Source organism: Aspergillus aculeatinus (assembly GCF_003184765.1).
Source record: "Aspergillus aculeatinus CBS 121060 unplaced genomic scaffold BO66scaffold_39, whole genome shotgun sequence".
NCBI classification, from domain to species: domain Eukaryota; kingdom Fungi; phylum Ascomycota; class Eurotiomycetes; order Eurotiales; family Aspergillaceae; genus Aspergillus; species Aspergillus aculeatinus.
The window spans coordinates 284,627-307,651 of NW_020291508.1; the positions used below are offsets into that span (position 1 = coordinate 284,627).

Below are 23,025 nucleotides of genomic sequence, written 5' to 3' on the forward strand. Positions count from 1 at the left end.
ATCAACATGTCCACACAATGCGACCGTAAGCTTCGGAGTGACAGGGTGATCGTCTCTATAGTCGGCCCGCTTATGGCCAGGGTTGGAGCAGCACATCGCCCAAAACAGTTCCATTTCCCCTCATCTGGTACTTTTGCCAGCTTGGAGGGCGCATCTGGCCTCTCGCTTATCTCTCTTCCATGGATCTCCAATGCCGTGCTGTTATTGCATGGAAAATTTGGAAAGTGCATAAGTACAATGCAGAGGTCTAATGCATGTCCGCAACGGTTCACCACACCACAGGGATTGAGGAAAGGGGAAAGGGGAGCCGCGGTCCGCCATGACGACACCTTCAGCAGTGCAACAGGAATGTGACTATTGAGTTATGATCCCTCGCTCGGAAGGTGGGGTAATTATCCTGATGTATGACATTTATGAGGGGAGAAAACCGTGGAACAAGGCAGCTGGAATTGCATTGCCAGGTGTGTTCGAGCCGAGCAATTCCGGGCGCATCCGGAGGCGGACGGACTTTCTGGCCGTCCGCTCTTAATCTGATCGGATCTAGCTTTATCTCCCTCCGGTAACCCTCCCAAACAACAACAACAACACCCTCGACTTGAATCAAATTGGTTGTTGATCCGGGGTTCCAACTATTATACCTCCTTGCTCACGTCGGTGGCTTTGATGCAATCCTCCAAACAGCAGTCCTCAAACCTATCGCTTGGTCACAGCCGGCTTGAGCACAGAGCATGATGTAGACGAGTCTCCGTACAGACTAGGAGTATGGACTCTTGTCTGCAATGATACATGCATGATGTTTACACTCTCGCTTATGGCAACTTCTTGTCACAAGTCAGGTGGCTGACCAAAATTGAAGGGAGCTCAAGATGAGCGCAACTTCCTGTCGTCAGCAGCGTTCTCGGGTACAAAGAAAGAGAGAAAGGGAGATGGGGGCATTCATGCACATTGACACAACAGAGTTCTAACAGACAGCCAAAGAAAGGAAATAAGGAAACAGGGAAAGGGAAAGGAGATAGAATGAAAAATCATAAGTATAAATCACTTGGATTGTAAGGCAAAGTACACTAACGGCAAGACAGCGGTGTGAACAAGAAAAGCGCCTGGAAAAGAGGACTTACCAGAATGCCGCCAGCTTGAGGACGGCATGCACCTCCCTCGCCAGCTGCTGCACAATTTTCCCCACCCGCGCATGATCGGCCGCCAGGCAGAGGAAGGGGTCATCGCCCTGCTCCGGGTGGACGCGCAGTGGCAGCGCCGTGCGGTCCTGCATCTGGCCGCCCTGCGGCCCACTCCGATCCCACGTATAGATGCCGACCCTGGAGCCCCTGGCGAGGAAGAACGCCCGACACGTGCGGTGCGCCTCGTCCGTCATCCCCAGCTGGGTGACGATTTCGCGGCACTCGTCCAGCGACGGGTCCGGGTGCTCCTTGTCGCCCCAGGTGCAGAAGACTCGGATGAATGGGTATCGGACGAGTTCCTTCACCGGCTCCTCCTCCTCCTCTCCCCCTTCGTGTTTTATGCGTGGCTCCTCCTCCTTGTGGATGAGGGTGGTGCTGCTCCGAATGAGACGATCCAGAGCCCTCGCGCGCTCCGGGAAGGCCTCACGCACCAGCCTCGAAGAGTTCCCGGGGATCAGATCGATCACCACGAGCGCGCAGTCTGTCAGCGGCCAGAGGGGCCTCCCGACACACTCCGAGAGGCGGAGATACCGGACGACGCCGGTCAAGGGGTACCGCGCGTTGTAGATCTCCGCCGCCACCACGTTCGCGGGCAGGGTGTCATCGAGGTTGTCGGGGAGGGTCTCTCCGTCGCCGGCGAGGCCGAACGTGTCGCTGAGCAGCCGCCCCCAGAGGTCCAGGGAATGCCCGGGCCGAGGTATCCACCACTCCTTCTGCTGGTTTGCCTTGGCCTTCAGGATTTCCTCCCGGAGGGGTTCGTCGTCCCAATAGTTCCCGGACTTGGACTCCGCGACGCATTCGCAGCGGTTGGGGACCGTGCGTACTTCGGTGTATGGGGATGTGGACAGGGCAGCTTTGGTGGACGAAATTGTGGGTGTCCTTCTCTGTATAGGGGGTCGAAATGTATGTAAGTGGCTGATCGTGATGGTGCGTGTAGGAATGGAGTTCTCGTCGAGACCGGAGACGGGGATGAGTGTGCTTCTATTTATATCCATTCCATAGGCACAACTGATCCTAAACATCTTGGACCTGAAGGGTCTCGAAAGGGAATCCCTTGGAGCTCCTCGGTTGAAAAGTCGAGAACATCAAAGCGAGGCGATCATGATCGTTGCGATGGTCATGAAAGACGTGTCGGGAATTATCTTCGATGCTTTGTCGTAGCACCGACTGTGTTGCAAGCATTCATTGAGGGGTCAGGTCGTCTCCACGGTCGCGACTTCGACACGAAGGGTTGGTTTGACCAGCTGGAACGATGATATCTCAATCTGCCCTTGAAGCACGTGTCTTGCGGGCATGATGAGGTAGAACGGTGATTGCTTGTCAACTCAGATCCCGGAGGCTTGTTTAGCACGAGCCGGAAGAGAGGTCTATCTTGCTGACGACTTTTCGCGTAGAGATGTATCTTGCCGTCTTCTCTTAGGGGGATTGTTGCAGAGATGAGACAATGAATCGAGAAGGAAAATCTCTGCCTTGGGGAAAGAAGCCACTGGAGATAGCGTGTGCTGCGTCATTACAGCAACACCACAGTACAATGCGATGGCTCATTGACAAAGCCAATACTCATGCTCGAAGCACTCGATTGCTGGACTTCGCTTCTTTGTTCTTTGATCGCGCGCCAGTTGAAGGTACCTCAATGCAGCACAGGCGGGGATCTTCACGGAGGGGCTGGCTGGCAGACCTCACTCTCCTAACATAGAGATGTGGTTACATGACTCAGGGGTGTATCGATATCATATGAGTATGGAACCATGGTGCAGAATGACTTTAGAGACTCTGGTTGCATACTCGAGCCTGAATCGACACACCACGTTCGAAGGACGACTGATATCGCAAGAAGTCCTCCTGCAGCAGTGAAATCTTACATTCAAAGGCACAGCACGTGGACGGTTCTAGGAAAGAGTGAAATAACCCCGAAGGCGAGCAGCGTCTAGGCAGTGCACCACCAATTTTACTCACAGCAACAACAATCATATTAACATCGACAGGCCCACTATACAGTACATACATCATCAGCAGTCATACGACTACCCCTACTTCGTGAACTTTTTTTTCAAGCCCGAAAGCCAGAATACGCCTTCCCGTTGCCTTTGCCCTTCCCCTTCGTCTTCACGGCGGAAGGCTTCAGCAACGTAACCTCATCGCCGACCGACCCATCATCCCCACGAATAAACTGCCACTTGACCTCCGTCTCGCTCTTGACCGTCAGCTTGCTGAACCCGTAGTGCACGGTATCCAACACGGCCGTGATGTTCGTCAGCCCCTGGCCCTCGCTGAACTCACTGTGGCTCTCGATGTTGCCCGCCATACCATTGATGATGTGGGTGATCGACTTGCCATTGTTGGCGATGTAGGTGTTGTTGTTGACGACGCTGGCGGTGTCGATGGTCTGGTTGGCGCCGAGGGGGTACAGGCGTTCGTACCAGTGGATGTGTCTGTTGTGCTGGGTTAGATTGTCTGCAACCGAGACAAGGCGGGGGTTTGCGCCCGACAAAAGGGGCCAGACTTACCCTGAGAAGTAAGCATCCACGCCATACTTCAGCAATAGGCTCTCGAAGGCCTCGCGCACGTGGAGCTGGTACGACGAGTACGCCGAGCTGTACATGGGGCGGTGGCTCATGACGAACACCCAGGGGGTCTTGCTGCGGTCGACCTTGGCCAGGTCCCGCTGCAGCCACTTGTACTGCGCGTAGTTCTTGGTGTCCTTGTAGCTGCCGTCCACCGCGCCGAAGGGCCCGCTGTCGGTGATGAAGGTCTCCTCCGCCGTGGGGTGCGTCTCGTTGCCCTTGATGTCCTCCGCGAAGGGCCACTCGGGGCTGTTCGCGAAGTCGGTCTCGCCGTCGATCGAGACAAAGTGCGCCAGGCCGTAGTCGAACGAGTACCAGAAGTTGCCCACGCCACCGGTCTCCTCGCCGGGCATGCGGAAGCGATGTTGGTATGCAGTGAAGTTTCTTGGATCGCATTAGCACGTTAGTACCGATCATAATTGGGGAAGCGGGGAAGTGCTCACCGTTGAGAAGGCGGACAGCTGTAGTAGTTCAACTTATCCTCGGCGGCAGTGCCGTTGGCGATGTCGTCGTTCAGATAGGCCGTGAGAATGTTGCCTGGCCCATCGAATTCCGCGCATGCGGCTTCGTGATTACCCGGCATGACCATGTATGGGATCTTGACCGTCACGTTGCTGAGCCACTGCTGCCAGAGGTCCCAGTTGGACTCGTAGATGACGCTGACATCGCCACCCTGGGGGCCACCCTGGTTGGGGATCTCCCCCGCGGGGAGCGGCTTCTTGTACTCGTCCGGCAGCGGCAGGTTTCCGGGCAGCTCCGTGCTGGTGCCATTGTAGCAGACGTCCCAGGAGGACTCGCACGCCAAGGTGCCTTCATACCAGTCGTCCGCGTAGCTGATGTCACCGCCGTGCCAGGCGAAGGCCGTCCCCTCGTTGGCCGCCTTGATCAGCTGCTTCTGCGTGCCGTGCGCATTGGTGTAGCCCATGTCGTTCAGCACGGCGACGCTGAAGGAACCCTTGTCACCGGCCTCGCGCGCGGTCTTGAAGCTCAGCACTTCCGACTTGGTCGTGCCGTTGGCGGCCGGGATCTGGTAATAGTAGGTCGTCCCGGGCTCGAGGTTTTCCAGGCTAACTTCGTGGAAGTACTCGCTGCACTGGGTAATGATCTTGATTTCGGAGCAGGACGGCGTGCGGGCATAGCTGGTCCGATGTTAGGGGGTTTGCTTTCTCCCGGGTGAGTGCACGGGATAAGACTTCAATGCTTACGTGTGGGTATATCCGCGGGCCACCTTGTTGAGCTGGTGAGGACTCTTGCCCCAGATCACGGATGGGGTCTGTCCTAGCCCGAAGGGGGTCTGGTAGTGGATGTGCATGCCCTTGGGGATGTACGACAAGGAGATGACGTTCACATTGTTGCGCGGGTTGGCGCTGGCGGGCCGGACGGCTGGGGGCTCAATCAGACGCGGAAAGCCCTTTCCATTGCCATTGACAGTCGGGCCCACCCAGTCTCCCACGGGAACAGCCGGTCCAGTGTATGGATAGCGTTCATCGGCGACAGGACGTGCCTGAGCAAGCGTGGCGGAGAGGGCCACCAGCAAGGCAGATGTAGCAGCGGTCTTCATGGTCGCGTGCCTTTAGCTCCGTACAAGAATGTTGACGGGGGATGGAATATTCAATTGACGTGCATCTGCTCAGGCATTCGATAGCGGCATGACCACGGTCTTTTATAATTTTGTCGCTCGGCATGGCTATCGCATCGGTCGTATGCAGTAGATAAGACCGCAAAGCAAGGCACGAGACCACACGTGTAGGTCCCCAGAACAGCAATTGGCCAAGCCCTTCGGTTAGAGCAGACGATTGAAGCTGCAGCAGACTGGCCATAGAGACATTAGCGTAATTAAAAGCTGATAAAAAGAAAATGCTGGTTGGTGATAAACCGGGCAGTGGGGAACAATCAATCAAGCATTGCAGGTACGGAGGAAAAGGCGGAGATTCCCGACAATGACCATGTGCCTGCATTGTTCCCCTTTCATTGGTCAACAGCTGCCAGGCACGGGCCCATGGCCTTAGGCCAGCAGGAGCAGAACTCCACATGCTGATTGGACCCAGTTGGAAAGCCCGTCTGCAGTGTGCTCCACCCATTGTTGATCCAATCATATCGGCTTCAAGGTTGAAGCTGAAGCTGTTGATTAACAGGGGTCGCTGCCTAAGGCTGCAACTGCTGAGACAAATCACGCTCCCGTGGTAAAACAGCTCGAAGTCCTGAGTTAGTTTATACAGCAATCCTATATTTCTCCTCTGTTTAGAGAATTCTAGAAGCTGATCGGGATTCAAACTGCAGCAGTGAGATGCCGCGACCACCCATCCGAGAGCCGTAGCGCCAGTACTTCAAGAGTTATTGACGAGGCGCGCGGTCGCCAGTTATACTGCGAAAGACTTCTTCTTTGACCCCGGCGATGGAAGTGACATCGTCATTGGGAATATTTATAGTGTTCGGAGTGAATGGGACAAGTTCTGTGTAGTCTTCGTCTCCACGGCTGTGGCCCATAAGTATTCAGGCTACAGCGACCATGAGCTGAATGAACACAATACCGAAGACCACCGTGGCTGTCATTTGGTACTGTGACTACAGTCGAAGCTTGAGGCAGGCAACGTCCCAGGTCTTATGCTGGAGTGATTAGATATACAGCGTAGATAGATGAAATGATGAAGAATGTTGTCCGGTGGAAGAAGGCCCCGATGGATGCTCACTTAGGTTTACTGGGAGAGACCTAGGAAAGTAGAACTGTGGGGCTCCAGCAAACAGCAAATACTGTCAAGATCTGTTTCTGATTTGTAGCTAATTATTCTATCTGGTTGCCTTGTGAGCGTACTCCCAGGCCTCCTGTTCGTCCAGACTGGGCTCACCGTCCTTCGACAGCTCGCAACCAAACAGCATCCCATCATCCAGCGGGGGACTTTCACTCCCACGCATCGCCTCCCACGGCGGGGAGGCCTGCATGCGCGCCTGAATCCACTCCTCCTCCGAGAACGACGGCTCATCCCACTCCAATCCGATTCCCAGCGGTTGGAGATCCTCCCGGAGTCGGACTAGACGATCCCACGGATACTCCAGAAGCTCGTCGAGACAATGCGGCTCCGGTCTGTACCCAACGCAGATCGTCTGGAGCGCGGCCTGTTTCGCCCATGCCGCGCGGGCCAACTCCAGGATCCAGCGGGCCTCGACCTCCCCGAACGTGTCACAGGAATCCACACCGTGGACACTCAGGCCATAGTCCAGATTGAGGGTCGTGAGACGGGGCGCGCAGAGAAGAGCGTCCGCGTGGGCGGGTAGAAAGATGAATGGCGGGTCTCTTTCGTCCTCCTGCTGCCAACTACCATTTCTTCGGATCTGCCACCAGGGCAGCGTTAGGCGCTCCAGGGCGACAAATCCCCTAGTCTGGAAAAGCTTGCCTGAATGCAAAGAATCAATGTATCTGATATGGATGGATTGCAGGGTGTCCTTGTGGGCAAAGAGCCATGTGCTGAGCATCGAGAGATCAACCTGGCATCCCGGACCGCTATCCCACAAGATCGAGGCGTCGAAATGGATCAAGGCCTTAGGCCAGAGAATCAGCTCTTGGAATGCCGCGGACTTAACATTGTAGTCCTGAATATGAAGGCTGGAGAACTGAGCAGTGCCCTTCGTGCTATCTGGTTGGTAGGAGGGCCTGTTCGCCTGTCTTTCTGCCCTTGCAGTGCGCCCCGGGGTCTGAAAATCAATTCCACTAAGCTCCAGTTGGCGCAGGTTGGGCATCCGCACAATTTCGAGTATGTCCCGGACGGTCAGGCCTTCTCCCATACGGCTTAGAGACAAAGTCTCCAGTGCTGGCATGCTCCGAGATGCCCGGTGAACCAGGCCCCACGTTTGGTCCGGGTGACGCTCCCAGCCCCCACGAAAGGTCAAGGCTCTGACATTAGTGACACAGGTGATAATATCGCACGTAATATACAAGTTGCGTCTGGGGATATCGATGGAATCGTCCATCTGAATCAAAAGTCTTCTAACATTTTCACAGTATAGTGGCCGTTTTTGTAGCACGGCGAACAGAGCTTCTAGGGCCCTGCCGGCCGCCACATTGACCAACACGTCACGATATAACAGAGGAAGTACGATCTGCGTGAGGCGACGACAGATGAACGCAAACTTTCGCAGGGTCCTCCGGGTCTCGTGGTAGCTGGAGGCCACGTTTTCGAAGATTAAAGTTAGAATCTCTGTTGGAAGTCGTAAGATCGGTGGGACATCCATAACGAGCGGAGTTAGTTGACTCTCAACACGCCCTGAAAATGGTAGTTCGGATTGCTGATTGATGGGGACTGGCTTTACTGAAGTGTAGCACAACTTGACTTATCTACACGACGAAACCATGTGCCATTTTTGAACACATGTTAGTGAAGGCCGGCGTAGGCAGCGACAAGAGATGCCTAGACACCACGTGACTGCCATAGTCCCTTGCATGGATATTGCACCAAGGGGGCCCTATTCGACGAAACGACTCTGCTCTGACGGTGGGCAGGGATTAATTCTAGAGCCGGCGCCAGCAAATTTCAATCTCAATTCTCTTCCGATAGTAGAAGGCATGGAAGCACTATAGGTATCCCTTATAGGCACGGCATCTGAGTAGTTATACTCTGTCTATGAACAGTGTAGCAGAGCCGATCACAGGGCAGTGGGTTGGCGTTGTAGAGAATCTCATTGACGATATGTCTTCTGGGAGCTTGTTCTTCTCCTACCACAAGCGCGGTAGTATGGAACAGGTCGGTGGTGGGAGATAGTTCAGCTGCTGTTTCGGCACGGCGCAGACCCAGCGCGGGCCGCATGGTGCACCACGAGACACGAATTATAATTTCGCAGACTTTCTAGCCGACAAGGGGGCGATTGTTAGTGTTGCCGAGCTAAGCAGTGCGGATCAAGCTCTCTTAGATCACGCAGTACAAGAGCGAGCGTGGGATACAGTGATGACACTTACTCGAGTCAATTGGTCTATGGAAGGATATACCGGTCTAGGTCTGATGGAAGACGCTCACAATCGGACTTCCCGTACATTCCACCATCCAGCAGACCACCTGCAACGAGACCCAGGATTTGCAGGAGACCCACTGCGCATGGAGGACTATATCGGCCACTGTGCGATACGACCAGTGTGATGAGTCTGTACACTCCAATCTATTACGTATACAAGCAAGTCAAGGCATTCACCACTATTAAGATTAGTCCGAGGTTACTCGCCTCTATGGAAAGCTAGGGCAAGAAAGTATATGCTACTTAGGTCTGCGCAGAGATGCATTGATGTACATAGTGTAGCCTCTATACCGCACATATAAAACAATTTACTATAGAATCAATGAATATGGTCCGTGTCATCCTCGTCTCCAAGCCGCGGTCCAAACCGATTTCTCTTCTCACGTCGTTCTCGCTGTCGAGTCTGAGCCTGAACCTTGTTTGGACGGCTGCCCTGACCTTGAGATTGCTCAAAATTCCCGCCATCTTCAATATCGCGATGCATTTTGTTCACATTCATTACCCAGCGCTGCAGAACACCATCCCCTTCTTCGACGGTAGCCAGCCGTCGAGCGAGCTCCTCCACAAACGCCACACTCCGATGACGGCCCTCCTCGCAACATATTGTCACCACGATCTCGACATCTGTGCCGTCGCCGTCGGGCTCTTCCCTGGAATGGCCATCCCCAATCTGGGGCGTATCAGTCTGCGAGGCCCCCTCATGAATTTCTTCCTGCGCTGTGGAACGCAGCGGCTGTGCGCAGCTTTCTTGGACCGCATTGACTATCTCGTGTTGGACCTTGACCAAGAAGGCCTCGACCGCATCATTCTGGAGGAACTCCTTCTGCAACCGCCGCGACAGGCCGGTTGCTTTGACCCGCAGATGGCGGGGTGGGTTAGGCAAGTGTCGAATGTTGTAGGCTAAGGTTTGGTGATATCGGGCCTTCCGAGGTTGTTGTACCACAGGCCCGTTAGCATGGCCATATGAGATGAGGGTGATTTGAACTGGTCTTGTGGGGCTGAGGGGGCCTTCCATCTTAGATTTGACTCGTGCGGTCTTAATGTGATTGAATAGGAATGAAGAAAAATGGAGGAGTGAGGGGAATCATGTTCCCTTGCTGCTGTGAGTCATTCTGTGTAGTAGCTTAGTCAGACAGGTCAACTGAACTTCCTGTAAGCGCTAAGCAAGTCGGCTAAAAGAATAGATAGTCTATCTCGATACTATTCAGATTTGGTGTCTATGATGCAAGCCAAGGTCTGTGGGTTAAAGGGTGTCATAGTACCTGCCCCTGAACATGCCTTGGATGTGCACTGGCTGGTCTCACGTGAGCACAAAGGAAGTTCAACAGAAGGGAGAAGGGGCGAGAGAAGTAGGTTCTTTAGGGCTACCTACGTCCTGTTCGCATACACATGGCACCTAGAGCATCTCCTCTTTTCAGCATCCACAGAGCATGGCATTCCTTGACTAGAATATCACACATACAGATCAAGCGGCAATGCTCCAGTATCAATCCATAAAGCCTTCATTCGATAAACATTATATTATACTATCAGAAAGTCTCCAAAATTAAAGAGATTTAGGATCATAACCGTATGGCGACCACATCCTTGACACTACTGACCTGTGTATGTTCCCCAAATACACCGTTCTCCCTGCTCCTCAAAACCGAATCTGCCAATGTCCGCTCACAGAGCCATTCGAATAGCCATCCAGCGTCCGATTCACTGCATCCACATCCAACCCCTCGATGACCGACGATTCCGTGGGGACGAGCTTCCCAGCCTGCACCCACTCAGTAACGTGCTCCCACAGCGGCGCCGCCGTTGCGGGCCGCACCGCCGACAGGCCGAACACATTCAACGTCTCAAAGCCTGCCGGCTTGGGCGCAGACAACCTGCTCTCGTCCACGGGACCCGTAGGAAGCAGACGAGCCAGCTTGCCCTTGTGGGTATTCGATAGGGCCTCCACGCCAATATACTGGTTCTCGGGCGGATTGATCGCGTCGTATACGTAGAGCAGATCATCCCCGACGATGGCCCGCACCTCGGCCGCGATCTCCGCGCCGGACTTGTCGGCGCGATCGATGACGTGCGTGGCCCCCAGGCGCTGCGCCTCGGCCGCGCTGCGCGCGCTCCCCACCACAATGATCCGACCGAGGCCCGCCAGCGCGGCCAGCTGGATCCCGAAGCGGCCTGTGTTGGAGCCCCCGCCGATAATCAGGAGCGAGGTGGCGTGGTGGTCGAAGTCAGAGGAAGTCGTTGTCCAGGGTGCTGGGATCCCCAACGCGCTGGCGTCGAACAGGGCGACGGCCGGGGCCACCAGGTTGGTCGGCAGCGTGGCGAGTTGCGCGTCGGTGAAGCCCGCCGGCACCTTGGCCGAGTAGCGGGCGTCGAGGATGGCGTACTCCTGCAGTCCGGCCGTGTCGTTGCTGTTGGCGAGGGTCAGCCCCGCTTGGCCGACGATGTGGTCCCCCTCCTGGTAGCGGGTGACGTTGGGCCCGAGGCGGGTGACGACGCCGACGACGTCCGCGGCCAGCACCGCGGGGAGGGACTCTTGGATGAAAAGACCGTAGTCGCGCGATTTGGCGTCATGTGGATTGAGGCCGGCCACGGTGATTTTCACCAGTACTTGGTTCTCTTGGGGCTCGGGGATGGGCCGCGTGCCCTTGGTCAACGGCTTGCCGATTTCCGTCACCAGCAGTGCGGTCTGGGTTTGTTGGGACATTTGGTGTGTAGGTGTGTAGTCTTAGGTTATCGGATGTATGAGGAAGAATGGGTCGTAGTGCAGAGATGTTGTGATAACTCTTTTGGACTGAGGTGGTAAGCTTCTTGCTGGATGTATTATCTGGTGTGGTAAGTTGTTCCTCTTATATGGAAGCGGGGCACCCCGCATCAGCCGTGATTATCAATCTGTGCGCGCCCGGGCTTACCAATCGGCATTGGATCATTATTTGCGTGAATGATGATACAATCTTTATTCTAGTAGGATCTTTCATCATCTTACACGAGTTCTAAATCCTTCTTTCTGACTCAACAGGATTATAATTGTCGAAAATAATATCTGACGTGCTCAATGGCGTGCGTGATACAGGAGATAATTCGCCAAAACTGCTGTGACCTGCGTGATCCATGCCAAGGACATAATCACGGTTGGGCCAGCTGCACTGGCACTGTTCAAATGTCAAATCTCATAACAAACAGGAAAGATTTCTTTCTTCACGTATAGTATTCGATTGCCCTGTACATCAAATGCGTATGTACATAACATTATTTTAAGCTCCGCCGTCACGATCGGAGGGAACTATGACGAAGAAGAGACCAAGTAGAGACCAAGCCCGAGCGGAGATGAACCAGTTTTGAATGGCAGGTAGTGGACGCTTGGCCTCAGATTGAACAAGAGGACCTGAAGTTGGAACGTTTCCCGCGGGGAATATGCGTTTCATGCGTCGCATGGATAAGCTCGAACCATTGCACTTTCAAATTTTCACCCCGGATGATACCATAGAGTCCCTCCTCGCCTTCTGCGCCTCTCTCTCCGCCACAAGCACCTTCTCCGCATGGATCGAATCCAGATAGATCCGAACCGCCCGCAGTGTCCCGCTCGCATCAAACTCGCAATGCCACGAGTACTCCTGGTCGTAAGTCAAGCCCAGGTCCTTGGTAGTGGTGTGGACTGACCGGAGCTCGACCGCCGCGCGGCCCCGTCCGTCACAGACAATACTGTCCAGGCCCCGGGGCATGTTGAAACAAGGGCCCGGCGCCGCGATCAGCGTCGAGTTCGAGCCCCAGATCTCGGCGAGGAAGGCGGCCTTGGTCCACGACCCGGAGAAGGGATGCTGCCCGGTGATGTGCCATGTCGAGTCCTCCGGCGCTTCGAGGAAGAATTGATCGTGGCCCGTGGGATAGTCGCGGAGGTGGAGAAAGAGTCGGTGGATGTCCTGCGCGGTTGGGTACCCTATTGCTGTATGGACGATTGGGGCTTTTCTTTTCCTTTTGTTTGCGAAATGAACTGTAGCAAAGGGAATCGGTCAATGTATTTGGCCCTCCCAACGAAGGTCTTTTTTGGGATCGCTCACCGACACGAGGGGTTGAGGTAGATGGGAATCTGAATAAATGCTATGGCTTTAGCTTTGCTTGAGCTCAGCGAGTATCGGACATAACCCGGCGGGCCCGTTGTGTAGCCGCTCAGAGGGAACAGTGTATACAAGCAGTATCGACAGATTTCTTTTGTCGCGAAGGACTATCCATCAAGTCTGATAAAGCCGCGTAGAATGACGGCGGGGAGAAGCACAAAATCTGAGGGGGTGCGGGGAGGAAGAGAATGTCACGGGGTCTTGTCTACAGAGGTACTAAAGTGAAAGATAAGCTCACGGTATCGGGCTAAAGAGGTTCTAGACCCTTATAGTAATCACCAGGTCAAGGGTGGGGCGACACATAACAATCCTTGTTAATTCTTCGGAGCGCCGGTGGGAGTATGAGATAAGTATACTCTCTGAGGGATTAGTACAACTTACAAATTAATCTTGGCTTATCTAACTACCAGTATCTTGTCAAGTCCTTTTCTATGAATCTTCTCTTACAGTTGAACTCGGAAGAGTCATCCATGCGCTGCATGTGTTGTAGTGGGGTAAAATTGGACTGGAAGCATCTTCTCCAAAGATCTTTTTCATCGAGGTTTCCAGGGGTTAAACAATGTTTTTGCGTTGGGACCACATGGTTGTCTGTTTGGTTACTCAATGGCCCCCTACCATAACTCTGGAAGGAAGCTGTGACATAATTCAAGGTTGCCACAAGCGGAACATTAGATGCCACTTAAGACCATTTCGCCCTGTAGGGTAGGTCGAACTACAATTCCCTCCTAGCAATTAGCACCACAAGCACAACCCAACTGACCCCTCATTTCGGCATTGCCGAGGCTGTTACGGTAGCATTGTCAAAGCAATGCAGTGACCAATCGTTCCTGGTGTGGCTTTAATAACTCGAACTAGTGGGAGTGTCTGCTGCGCAGGGACCCGTGATCCTCAATGCTATGAACCGGAACCCTCACGCCACTCACAGATGCATGATACGAATTCCGCACTCACAAAACTATCAAGGTGGCAGTAGATATAATCCACTTTCCCTTCTCCTTATTCCCACCCTAATCCCCACGAGGCGCTTCCCACTCCTACTGACCACCATGCTTCTGAACCCGTTCCGACCATGTGAAGGCTCACCAACCTTCCAAGAGGAATACCGGAACAGTATTTACGTCCCAGAGGTGATTGAAACCGCGTTAGGCCGCCAGGTTGTGGCGCCAGCTACCCCCTACGTGGCTGCCGCCGGCCCCAACGCCCTATACTTCATCGACACGCGATTCGACCCGGAGACGGCCCAGCACATCAAGCTCCAAATCGAGAAGGCCTCCGTGCCGCAACTCGACGAGTACATCGCCATTGACGAGATCGAGGCCACGGCGGAAGTGAAAAACCGGGTGACGGGCGAAACGACCTTCGTGTTCGACCCCCGCTATGCGCGGGTGCTCTTTGCCAGAGGCATGAACCGGCACAATCCGGACCTCAAACTCCCGGAGCATGAGTCGGCCGGCGACTGTTTGGTGACCTACAACCTGGATACGGTGGTATCCTGACGACGGCAATGCGGGCCAATATGTTCTGCTACCATTATGGCTGCTATACCCAACAAGAACTGCATGTACCAGACGACTGGAAAATGTAATATCTGTGGCGAGTATCGGGTGGACAGCGAGTGTGCCAGCATGCGGTCAAATGCTATCGGGATATGTCACCCACTCTGCTCTAGGGCTGTCGACACCCCCAAGGAAGATGGAGAGGCGGATGCAAGTTACTATCGGCGCATGGGCGAGTGGCACTGGGAGCCGCAAGATGTTCGATAGGCTGTTATGGGGGATTAGGGTCTCAAGGCTCTAATGGATGGGGGGAAGGGTCTGGTGTTGGGTATTCCAAGAGGCAATTAGCCGCGTCTAATAGCTGGATTAAGTACGGCCGAGCGGAAGGGAAGCTCTGTTTCCCACACCTTGGGGTCGTATGCACTAGGACTTATTATTGTTTGTCTTATGTACGAAGCAATGTTTGCGCAGGATATGTCTATATTATCGTCATCCCGGAGTAGCCTCCCAATAGAGCAAGAGATGTATCTATCCGGTCCGCTCGAGACTGTAGTTGATTGGAGCCCATAGATCCAGTCCACCACCAAGACTTGGGATCTATCTCTTGAGATGAAAAGGAGAACGATACCGATTCCTGCCCTGGGGGTCATACTGGCATTAACAAATAAATTATAGCATTATATAACACAGAGCGTCTACCATTGCTTGTAACTCCGAGATATTTGCAGTGCGTGTATACAGGAATGTCTAAGCAAACACACAAACACGCTTCACACGCACAAACGCTGGCATGAACAAGATGCATCTCACATGTTTCCCCTATCAAACCATTCCCACCCCTTTCACCGAACATTACACCCCAACTCCAAACTTGCCCCCCTCCGGAATCGGCAGATACGAACACCCCTTATAATCGCACGTATGCTTATACACCTCCGTCCCCCACCAGCTAAAATGCGCCGACGCCCCACTGTAGAAGATAGCAAAGAAGATGACCACGCCGGCGATGGAGACCGACGAATCCAGCGCCGAACTGAGCACAAAGTTGTACTTGTACCACCACTGGTACAGGCGCTTGCGGATGAGCACGCCGAAGGTCAGCCCGACGACCGCCCAGCTGCCGTAGTTGGTGCCGGTCGCGGGCGGGAGGTAGTTCAGCCCGCCCAGGAACAGTGGGACGTGGACCCGGCGCCACAGGGAGTTGGGGTAGCGCCGCTGGAGGTAGTACACGGGAATCGGAAGGATGGCACCGATGATGAAGAAGTACAGGAGGCGGTTGTAGCCGATGCCATTGTTGAAGAAATTGCGCGGGCCGATGGCGCCCCAGATCAGACTGGTGTTGAAGTGCGTGCGCGAGTAGGGGCAGGTGAAGCCGTTGACCCCGGTTGTTGTGCACACGCCGTCGATGTGGCCGAGGCCCCAGTTCAGGACGCAGACGGAGCTGAGCGTGCCGGCGATCATGCCGACGACTTGGACGAAGAAGACTTTGCGGGGTGGGACCTGGAGGATTTGTTAGCTTGAGGTTTTGGGGTGTGGAAAAAAGGAAGGGGGGACGTACGTGGCAGTAATCTCCTAGCTTCATGTCCTGGGCGAAGTAGAGACCTTTGATGGTCGTGATGTAGCCGATGTCGAAGAACCAGATGTTGGCGAGGATGCGGTTCTCGAAGACGAACCCCGCGATGATCCGGCATAGGATATCGATGTTGATCTTCAGATTCGAGGTCGCATACACCAGAGCCAACTATGGCACAGGTTAAAATAGAGCCTAGAAGCGAGTGCAAGGAATCAACTTACCGGTCCGTAGAACACCATGGCAACGGCACACGCCAGCAGAACGCCATACCAATGCAGCTCGACGCGCCAGTACTCCACGGCAAAAATAGTCACAAAGAGCGCGACAATAGCGGTCAAGAGGTACCACCACGTCGGCACACGAGCATGCGCGCCGATCTTCTCCGGTTCTTCTTGTTCGCTGGAGAAGGACTGGCGGACCAGCTTGGGGATTCTTCGAGCCGCAGCCGTCATGACATCGCGCTTCTCAAGGAATGTCCACACGAGGAGCGAGCTTAGTGTCGCGAAGGACAAACCAAACATGTTCAGGGCGTAGGTGACAGGGGTATAGACCTTTTCATGTTTGTCAGCTGTGTTTCGATAACGCTATCGCTGTCATCACTTACTGGAGAGTAAGCCTTGTACTTTGCCAAGTCCAGTTTGTATCCAGTCGCCGCGCTGACGACCTTGGATGCTTTGTACACGGCGCCAGTATTGTCGTACACTAGAGGTCAGACCACCCATTAGCGGGAAAATCCCAGGTTGCCGTGAAACATAGACAGCTTACCCGAAGAGCTCTGGAAGGGCAGATGGCCGGTATACCAGATGTTCGAATAGTAGCATGCGACCGCCACGATCCAAATCCAAAAGACCAGACCGGCGAAGACGTTGACGATGGCCCAGGAAGGGATCAACAGAGGGGATCCGACATACGAGATCTGACTCCCTGCGTAACACTACAGGTAAGCATTGCTCAGCCAGGATCATTGACTGCAAGACTTACAATCGAAAGTGATCGGCAACAGTCCCATGCCACTTGTCATGCCAAACAGCTGATTGACAACCGTACTCTTGGGGTTGATCCAACAGGGGAAAGTAAAGTAGCTCAGGGCCGGGAATATGAAGTCCGGGAACCAGTACCAGCAGAAGGAGATACAGAATGCGAGGCTGAAGAACCCGTACCGCGAGATCTTCCAAGTTGCGTTGCTAGTATTGGTCGATTAGTTGTCATTCTCTAAGCGAACCTGAAAATCACTTACAGTCCTTGAACGTCCCCCTGGCCCACTTGATGTAGGGTTGTCGTCAGAGCAGTGCAGCTCAGAACGCCTGGCCAGACCAATTCGCGAGGCTCAACTACAAGAGCACGGAAGAACCCAGCCAGACAGAATCCGATGAGGAAGGTTCCAAATGTGATCAGCGTCTGGAAACCCCAGCCCGCACTGTACCCATAGAATTTCTGTTGTTCGGTGAGAACATCCGCGCCTAGACGGACGTAAATACTCAGATTCGACATCATATAAATCAAGACATGTTCCTGAACGCAGACGAATGTTAACGCAACCTGTCCCATTCGCTGTGATACAAGAGACCCTCACCTTCTGATTAAACGGGCCCGGGTTTAGGTTGAAACTCCACGCTCCCAAAGGCACGTTCCAAGCAGGGACGACCTTTTCCCAGAGCTTTCCTAACGGGTATGCAAGAAGAAGAACGACGGTGGCTGAGATCGTAATGGACGGATTGCGGAGGGTGTACAGGGTGTTGAGGCCACTGGCAACGATACAGAAGCCAACCCCAAGCACCCACATGCGCAGGGTCAAGACCGGCTCTGTCGGATCATCCTCGGAGATACCAATGCCAGCAGCTCGCAGCACCTCGGTCTGCGACTCAACTTCGGCTGAAGAGGTTGTTGCTGTCAGCACCAGTACTGGGTGCAAGCCGACGGTCACACAGACACTCTGTCGGGGGAAAAACTTACCCTTGTCATCGCTATTCACCGCATACACCTCTTTTTCCATCTCTTTCGTATCGGTGGCCATTTTCGCGAGGAAAATTCAGTTAGGGGGCGGGCGACCAGACTTCTGCCCCAATGGGGTGGGAAAAGAATTCCGCTAGAGCGACGCCGAAGTGCAACAAGATTATCTGATCGATCAGATATTTTCCATCAGATAAGATTCCGCCGTGCCAGGGGGGAGGCGATACTTAACAGCTGGCCCCGGGTAAGTGGTTTGACCAGATTTTCCCATTTCACCACCCACAACATCCGACCGTCATCACAGCACGCGCTGCTAGGGGGGCAAAGGGTAGAGTGGGCCCGAATTCTGTCCGGCTTGGCTCGTAACTTGGTTCAGCCCTACCTAGCCTTATGGATTCAGGGTGAAAAAAGAACGGCTGCCTAGCCAAGGTGGAGCCTTGGTGATTCTAGTGTCTCGTGTTGGCAAAGTTACATTTTTCACACCATTCACACATCCATCCTCTCCCAGGGAGATAGTAGATTATGCGCAGGATCATTTCATTCTTCTTCTGCTCTGTTCATGTTTTGTGGTGTTTGAGGAACAGTGGCTGCCTGATTGTGCGGTCATGTTCTTGTGCGGTCCGTATCCACCTTTCGGCCAATGCTGGAATGTGGTCGGCTAAGCGTTCGGCTAGTTTGTCCCGATCATGAGGGGGATACGGGCCAAAAGGGTTAGGTGGTCAGCCATCGCCCTCCCCTCGCCCGTGGGTGCATCCTAGACTAGTTTTGCAGGTGAGGGTCTCGGTGGAGGGGAAACCTCGAATCAAAGACGACAATTCCGTGGTGCAGCTAATCTCACCAACTAGTTTGCCATATTATCTGATTGATTATCGACGAGGATGACGTTCCAAACCACCGGACCCTCCGGAATAGGTTCGGAAATGACAAGGTGCTGCCGCATAAGATAACTCGACTCAACTCGTCCGTGCTGCAAATTTCTCCACGGCGTGATTTTAGTCGCGGTAGCGAGCCGAGCAGACCATTGGAAGGGGGAAAAAAGTGCATTAGGTTTTCTGTGTTCTTATCAGATCCCGCTGATGTCAAAGATTATCACCCGAACACAACACCAAAAAGTCCCTGTGAATTTGATGCCGTTCTTCAGCCCTACAAGGCGTAGGGCTGAGCAGATTTTTCTGGTGCCATACGACCCAGCGCAGATCAAGAAACGCTTGTCGAGCCATTTGGGAACATAAGGCTGAGGTGGGGAGCCACCCGCGCGAAGTCGCAGCAAATCCTTAATCGTCGTCTACGTCCATGGTCCCAGCGGATCAGATAATCTCGCAAGGTGCACCTTTTTTCAGCATAGCGCGATAAGATTCCGGAAAGGACGCACGTCGTGGAGCTGTGCAAAGTAATGACTTTTCCCGGCTCGTCCTCTTGGCCAGGCTTATCATCTGCCAAGTGTTGATGAACTCCGCGCTTGGTTGTCAACCAATGCATGACTGCGCGATTAATTTCTCCTTCGCCGGCGAAGGACCATGTTCCACGGGCGAGGAAATGGCCGCACTCGATTAAGCTCCATAGCGCGACCCATCGTATCATCCGGAGCAATATCTTCCAGGTGGCATAAGGAAGCTCGAGTTGTTAGTGAAAACCAGGAAGCGAACCAGCCGCAAAGCAGATTTGGAAATGGCCGGCCTAAACGCAAGGCGGTCGATCAGATAACCTGGAACGATCATGACAGCTGCACACCACGCGGTGATTGATAACCGGAAATTCTAGCCCCAGTTCGACATTCCCGACAAAGAGAAGAAACCACTACTAGTCGAGCCAAGTGGCACAGAGAAGCCTCATCTCCTTGCTTCCAGGATGATGGGTTACATCGGCCGACCAGGTTTGCGCCGGCTCCAATGCCCTTCTAGGTAGGCACTAGCCGGGGATGTCTCAGATAACCCCTCTCGTACGCATGCCACATTCGCCCCGTGATCTTTTCATGCGCTGGTCGGAGCATTCTGGGCGGAAATTTGAATCGAATATGGGCATATACTGTACTCCCATGCTGATGAGGGTACAGCGTTATCACAGAGACATAATCGTAGTTGTCAGATATGAAGCCTTCTTGAGGCTGGAAAGCTGTGAAGTGCTGATTCGGAAAAGCAAAGGCCCTGCAGCCACCATACCCAGAGATTACTAGATCGAATCAGCTAACATTCCAGGCAGTGGAGATCCAACGGACCTCGAGGCCAGACAAGGGCACACACACTCACGGTCACGTATGGAGACCTACCGGCTAAAATCATCTCCCCCTTTTCATTCTTTAATTCTCGTATGTAGACAAGCTCCACCGTCGCCAAAGAGACAAGTCTTGGTCTCGAGTAGGACCTGACTGTTGGATTTTTGCCAGGATGTTGACGAGTATTGTACATTAATCCAGATTTGTGGAAAACCAACATTCCGCGGGCGGAACTGCTCCCTTTCCCTTAGCCGGATGATGCACGTGACCTGGCCGCCAGGTCCATGTCTGGCATCAGTCGACAAATTCCTGAACTGTCATTTGAGTCTAAGTGAAGAGCAAGGGATTTTTGGAATCTTGTAGTAACTGCTGGATTAGATGTTAGAACGAAGCATACAATTGTGAAGGGTGGTGGATACCGCTCAGCACGCAGGATAGTCAAAATGTTCAGCCGAATTACGTGCATAATATATATGCTGCGAATTTGCCATCAATTGGCCACAAGAACAGGATATTCTACAATTCTCCTCCCAATCAGACACAAGAGAGCTAATTTACAGAAATAGTCACTAAAATAGGTTCATGCATAGCATAGGCCACCACCTATCCTCCATAGTGGCCACGCGAAGAGAATAACCATTGCAAGCAGAAGCGTGTCTAGAATATCAAGCCCTGTATTATTCCTAAGTAGGGGTATACGGAGTATCACATGAGAAAGTACACAATCATCAAGAAAGCTGCTAGTGAAAAGAAGCCATAACAAACAAAGCGTACACAGCCCACAAACAGAAATGGAACCCTCATGCGGCCGGGAAGGACTTCTGCCGAATGGGCAAATTCATCGTGCGAGGCTTACTCTCCGGCTGTACCTCAGCACCTCCTGCACTGTTCTGCACCCCGTCCCCTGGCTGATCGGATTTGTTGATCGTCTCCTCCCCGCGCTCGTGCGCCTCGGCCTTCTCCCTCCGCTTGCGCAGGAGCTTGTGTTTCGTCTCATCCGCCTTTTCGTGGAGCGCCCGAACCTTGCGCTTGGTGCGCGTGTAGCCCTCGATGCCGAGCAACACGGCGTACGACTTGCTGATGGAGACGCCTGACATGTCGACGCTTTGGTCCTGCAGGGAGTGCACGAATGCGCGGAAGTTGGCGGCGGGCGGGCGGTAGTGGCCACTACGGTTGGGTTTAGCTCCTCACTCCCGTCGGTCGGATATTGGGGAGGGTGGTGGTGGAAACTTACCTGAGGGGTGCCAGACTTCGCAGTTGGCCGTTGCGTATCTTGATCAACCCGGCGGCCGCGATGCGGGCGCCCCGGAGAAACGACGAGTGCTGGAATGCGCCGGACTCTTTGATGCCGACGAAGAGCCGGAAGGAGGTATCGGCCACCTACATCGGTAAGACCCTGTCAATGACCGTGATGCAATATAATTTTCAATAAAAGAGGGTGACTGACGAAAATCCACATATCCTCCTTCCGTTTGGACGACTTCCCCTTTAGCGCATTCAACATCGTCGCCGGCGTGGTGTGCACGAACTTCTTCGCCACCTTGGCCGCCTTGTACTGATCGGTATCATGCTTGCCGATCGTATCATCGTGCACACTCTCCGTGGTACTGAAGTCTGACGACGAGAGCGACGAGAGTGAGGACGACGACGACGACGACGATGTTCCAAACGACGCCTCGCCATCGGCAGCAGCATCATTCCCCTTGAACCGGGGCGCGTTCTCCTCGACCGGCACCACGCCATGCAGGCTATCCTTGAACCGCTTACTGTCCGTCCACACGAGCTCGTTGTTCCTCGCCCAGCGGAACCGCCCCGCCGTGTCGACGGTCACGAGGTAGTTCATGCGCTCCTCGCGGCTCAGGTAGCGCACCTGCTGGCGCTCGAGCTTCTCGCGCGGACACTGCGGGAGATCGAGGTCCTTGCCCTCGCCGTGATCGAGCCAGTAGAAGAAGTTCTGCTGCGTGGGCGAGGTCTTCCAGTACATGTGGTAGACGCGCAGGTTGCTGCCGTGGCGGTGTTTCAGGTCGACCATCTCCAGGAAGTATTGGAGGTCCATCATCTTGGCGGTCGTGCCGGCGGGGAGGTCGTGGTGAATCTGTGGCCCGTGGCTGTTACTGGCACTGGTGGAGGTGCGAGACTCATGCTGAGCGGAGGTTGTGGTTGAGGCGGGCTCGTCGGGGAGCGCGGGCAGGAGGTCGTCGTCATCGTCGCCCCCGGCTCGCTTGGCCACGCTAACGGCACGGAGCCAGTTCTTACGCGCATGGGCGGCGCTGTCGAGATCGTTGGTGTCTTTGGGCGCGGACGGTCGGTGTATCTGACGCCATTCGGCTTCTTTGACGGCCTTTTGAGGATGGTTGGGTCAGCGACGAGGGGGATAAGAGGCGGGGAATGCGGTCGGGGGGATTTTACCTCGATTAGTCGCGATGTGTTCTGTGAGTGCTGCGAGAGTCCGAGCCCGCGTAACTCTCTCCGCGTACGATAGCCTCGGTATACTCTCTTGAGCAAAGAAGTAGGTCAGCGACGCAGACAGAGTTCTGAGAAGATTGAAGTTTAGTCGAACCTGGATTGTTTGGGCGGCGTGTTGCTCCTTATCGGTGACGTCACGGTCGGTGGGGTTCGGCTGGTCGGGCGGCGGGGGAACTGCAATCGTGGTCTCTGCACTCATCTTCGCGCACTGGATGGGGAACAATCTGTGCAGTGTATAAGCAGTAGTATCTCGAAAATAGAGAAGTTTAGCAAAGGTATAAAAGTAGGAGAGGTGGAAGGGAGATGGCAGAAAAGAAACGGGACAAACACGGGACAAAAAGGAGATCGTCGCGACGTAAGGCTGAGGGATTGGCATTTGGAGGCGTTCCCATTACGAGCGCCAAGCATCTGATAACACCTTGCTTGGAATTCAGAATAAAAGTGATAAAAGCCCAAATTATATGCCATGCATT

At 54.0% G+C, this 23,025-nt stretch overlaps 9 protein-coding genes across 9 annotated transcripts; 2 read left to right on the plus strand and 7 right to left on the minus strand.

The window, feature by feature from the left end:
- Positions 1 to 1,144: 1,144 nt before the first annotated feature.
- BO66DRAFT_403559 (uncharacterized protein) lies at positions 1,145 to 2,434 on the plus strand (the record flags this gene model as incomplete). Its single annotated transcript, XM_025648872.1, has 2 exons — positions 1,145 to 2,081; positions 2,181 to 2,434. The coding sequence occupies 2 exons, from the start codon at positions 1,145 to 1,147 to the stop codon at positions 2,432 to 2,434; spliced, it is 1,191 nt and encodes a 396-aa protein (XP_025501683.1).
- Positions 2,435 to 2,731: 297 nt separating this feature from the next.
- On the minus strand, positions 2,732 to 5,303 carry BO66DRAFT_456711 (purple acid phosphatase family protein; the record flags this gene model as incomplete). Its single annotated transcript, XM_025652155.1, has 4 exons — positions 2,732 to 3,610; positions 3,686 to 4,126; positions 4,186 to 4,881; positions 4,948 to 5,303. The coding sequence occupies 4 exons, from the start codon at positions 5,301 to 5,303 to the stop codon at positions 3,229 to 3,231; spliced, it is 1,875 nt and encodes a 624-aa protein (XP_025501684.1). The 3' UTR covers positions 2,732 to 3,228.
- A 1,071-nt stretch (positions 5,304 to 6,374) lies between these two features.
- On the minus strand, positions 6,375 to 8,260 carry BO66DRAFT_141218 (uncharacterized protein). The gene has a single exon (XM_025642057.1). The coding sequence runs from the start codon at positions 7,967 to 7,969 to the stop codon at positions 6,530 to 6,532; it is 1,440 nt and encodes a 479-aa protein (XP_025501685.1). The 5' UTR covers positions 7,970 to 8,260; the 3' UTR covers positions 6,375 to 6,529.
- Positions 8,261 to 8,965: 705 nt separating this feature from the next.
- Positions 8,966 to 9,810, minus strand: BO66DRAFT_141224 (uncharacterized protein). Its single transcript, XM_025642058.1, has one exon. The coding sequence runs from the start codon at positions 9,756 to 9,758 to the stop codon at positions 9,063 to 9,065; it is 696 nt and encodes a 231-aa protein (XP_025501686.1). The 5' UTR covers positions 9,759 to 9,810; the 3' UTR covers positions 8,966 to 9,062.
- Positions 9,811 to 10,227: 417 nt separating this feature from the next.
- On the minus strand, positions 10,228 to 11,565 carry BO66DRAFT_393564 (zinc-binding alcohol dehydrogenase family protein). The gene has a single exon (XM_025647787.1). It carries the CDS (start codon positions 11,445 to 11,447, stop codon positions 10,383 to 10,385), a length of 1,065 nt encoding a protein of 354 aa, XP_025501687.1. The 5' UTR covers positions 11,448 to 11,565; the 3' UTR covers positions 10,228 to 10,382.
- A 633-nt stretch (positions 11,566 to 12,198) lies between these two features.
- BO66DRAFT_440799 (uncharacterized protein) lies at positions 12,199 to 13,336 on the minus strand (the record flags this gene model as incomplete). The annotated part of the gene is made up of 2 exons (XM_025651287.1): positions 12,199 to 12,677; positions 13,303 to 13,336. 2 exons carry the CDS (start codon positions 13,334 to 13,336, stop codon positions 12,199 to 12,201), a joined length of 513 nt encoding a protein of 170 aa, XP_025501688.1.
- Positions 13,337 to 13,901: 565 nt separating this feature from the next.
- BO66DRAFT_413321 (uncharacterized protein) lies at positions 13,902 to 14,351 on the plus strand (the record flags this gene model as incomplete). The annotated part of the gene is made up of 1 exon (XM_025649410.1): positions 13,902 to 14,351. The coding sequence occupies one exon, from the start codon at positions 13,902 to 13,904 to the stop codon at positions 14,349 to 14,351; it is 450 nt and encodes a 149-aa protein (XP_025501689.1).
- Positions 14,352 to 14,998: 647 nt separating this feature from the next.
- On the minus strand, positions 14,999 to 18,079 carry BO66DRAFT_378693 (oligopeptide transporter). The gene is made up of 9 exons (XM_025645806.1): positions 17,878 to 18,079; positions 17,498 to 17,796; positions 17,162 to 17,436; positions 16,906 to 17,108; positions 16,690 to 16,848; positions 16,529 to 16,626; positions 16,146 to 16,475; positions 15,910 to 16,092; positions 14,999 to 15,851 (listed from the first exon to the last, which is right to left on the minus strand). The coding sequence occupies exons 1-9, from the start codon at positions 17,936 to 17,938 to the stop codon at positions 15,204 to 15,206; spliced, it is 2,256 nt and encodes a 751-aa protein (XP_025501690.1). The 5' UTR covers positions 17,939 to 18,079; the 3' UTR covers positions 14,999 to 15,203.
- A 4,162-nt stretch (positions 18,080 to 22,241) lies between these two features.
- Positions 22,242 to 23,020, minus strand: BO66DRAFT_141306 (uncharacterized protein). The gene is made up of 2 exons (XM_025642059.1): positions 22,496 to 23,020; positions 22,242 to 22,427 (listed from the first exon to the last, which is right to left on the minus strand). Exons 1-2 carry the CDS (start codon positions 22,926 to 22,928, stop codon positions 22,339 to 22,341), a joined length of 522 nt encoding a protein of 173 aa, XP_025501691.1. The 5' UTR covers positions 22,929 to 23,020; the 3' UTR covers positions 22,242 to 22,338.
- Positions 23,021 to 23,025: the final 5 nt, after the last annotated feature.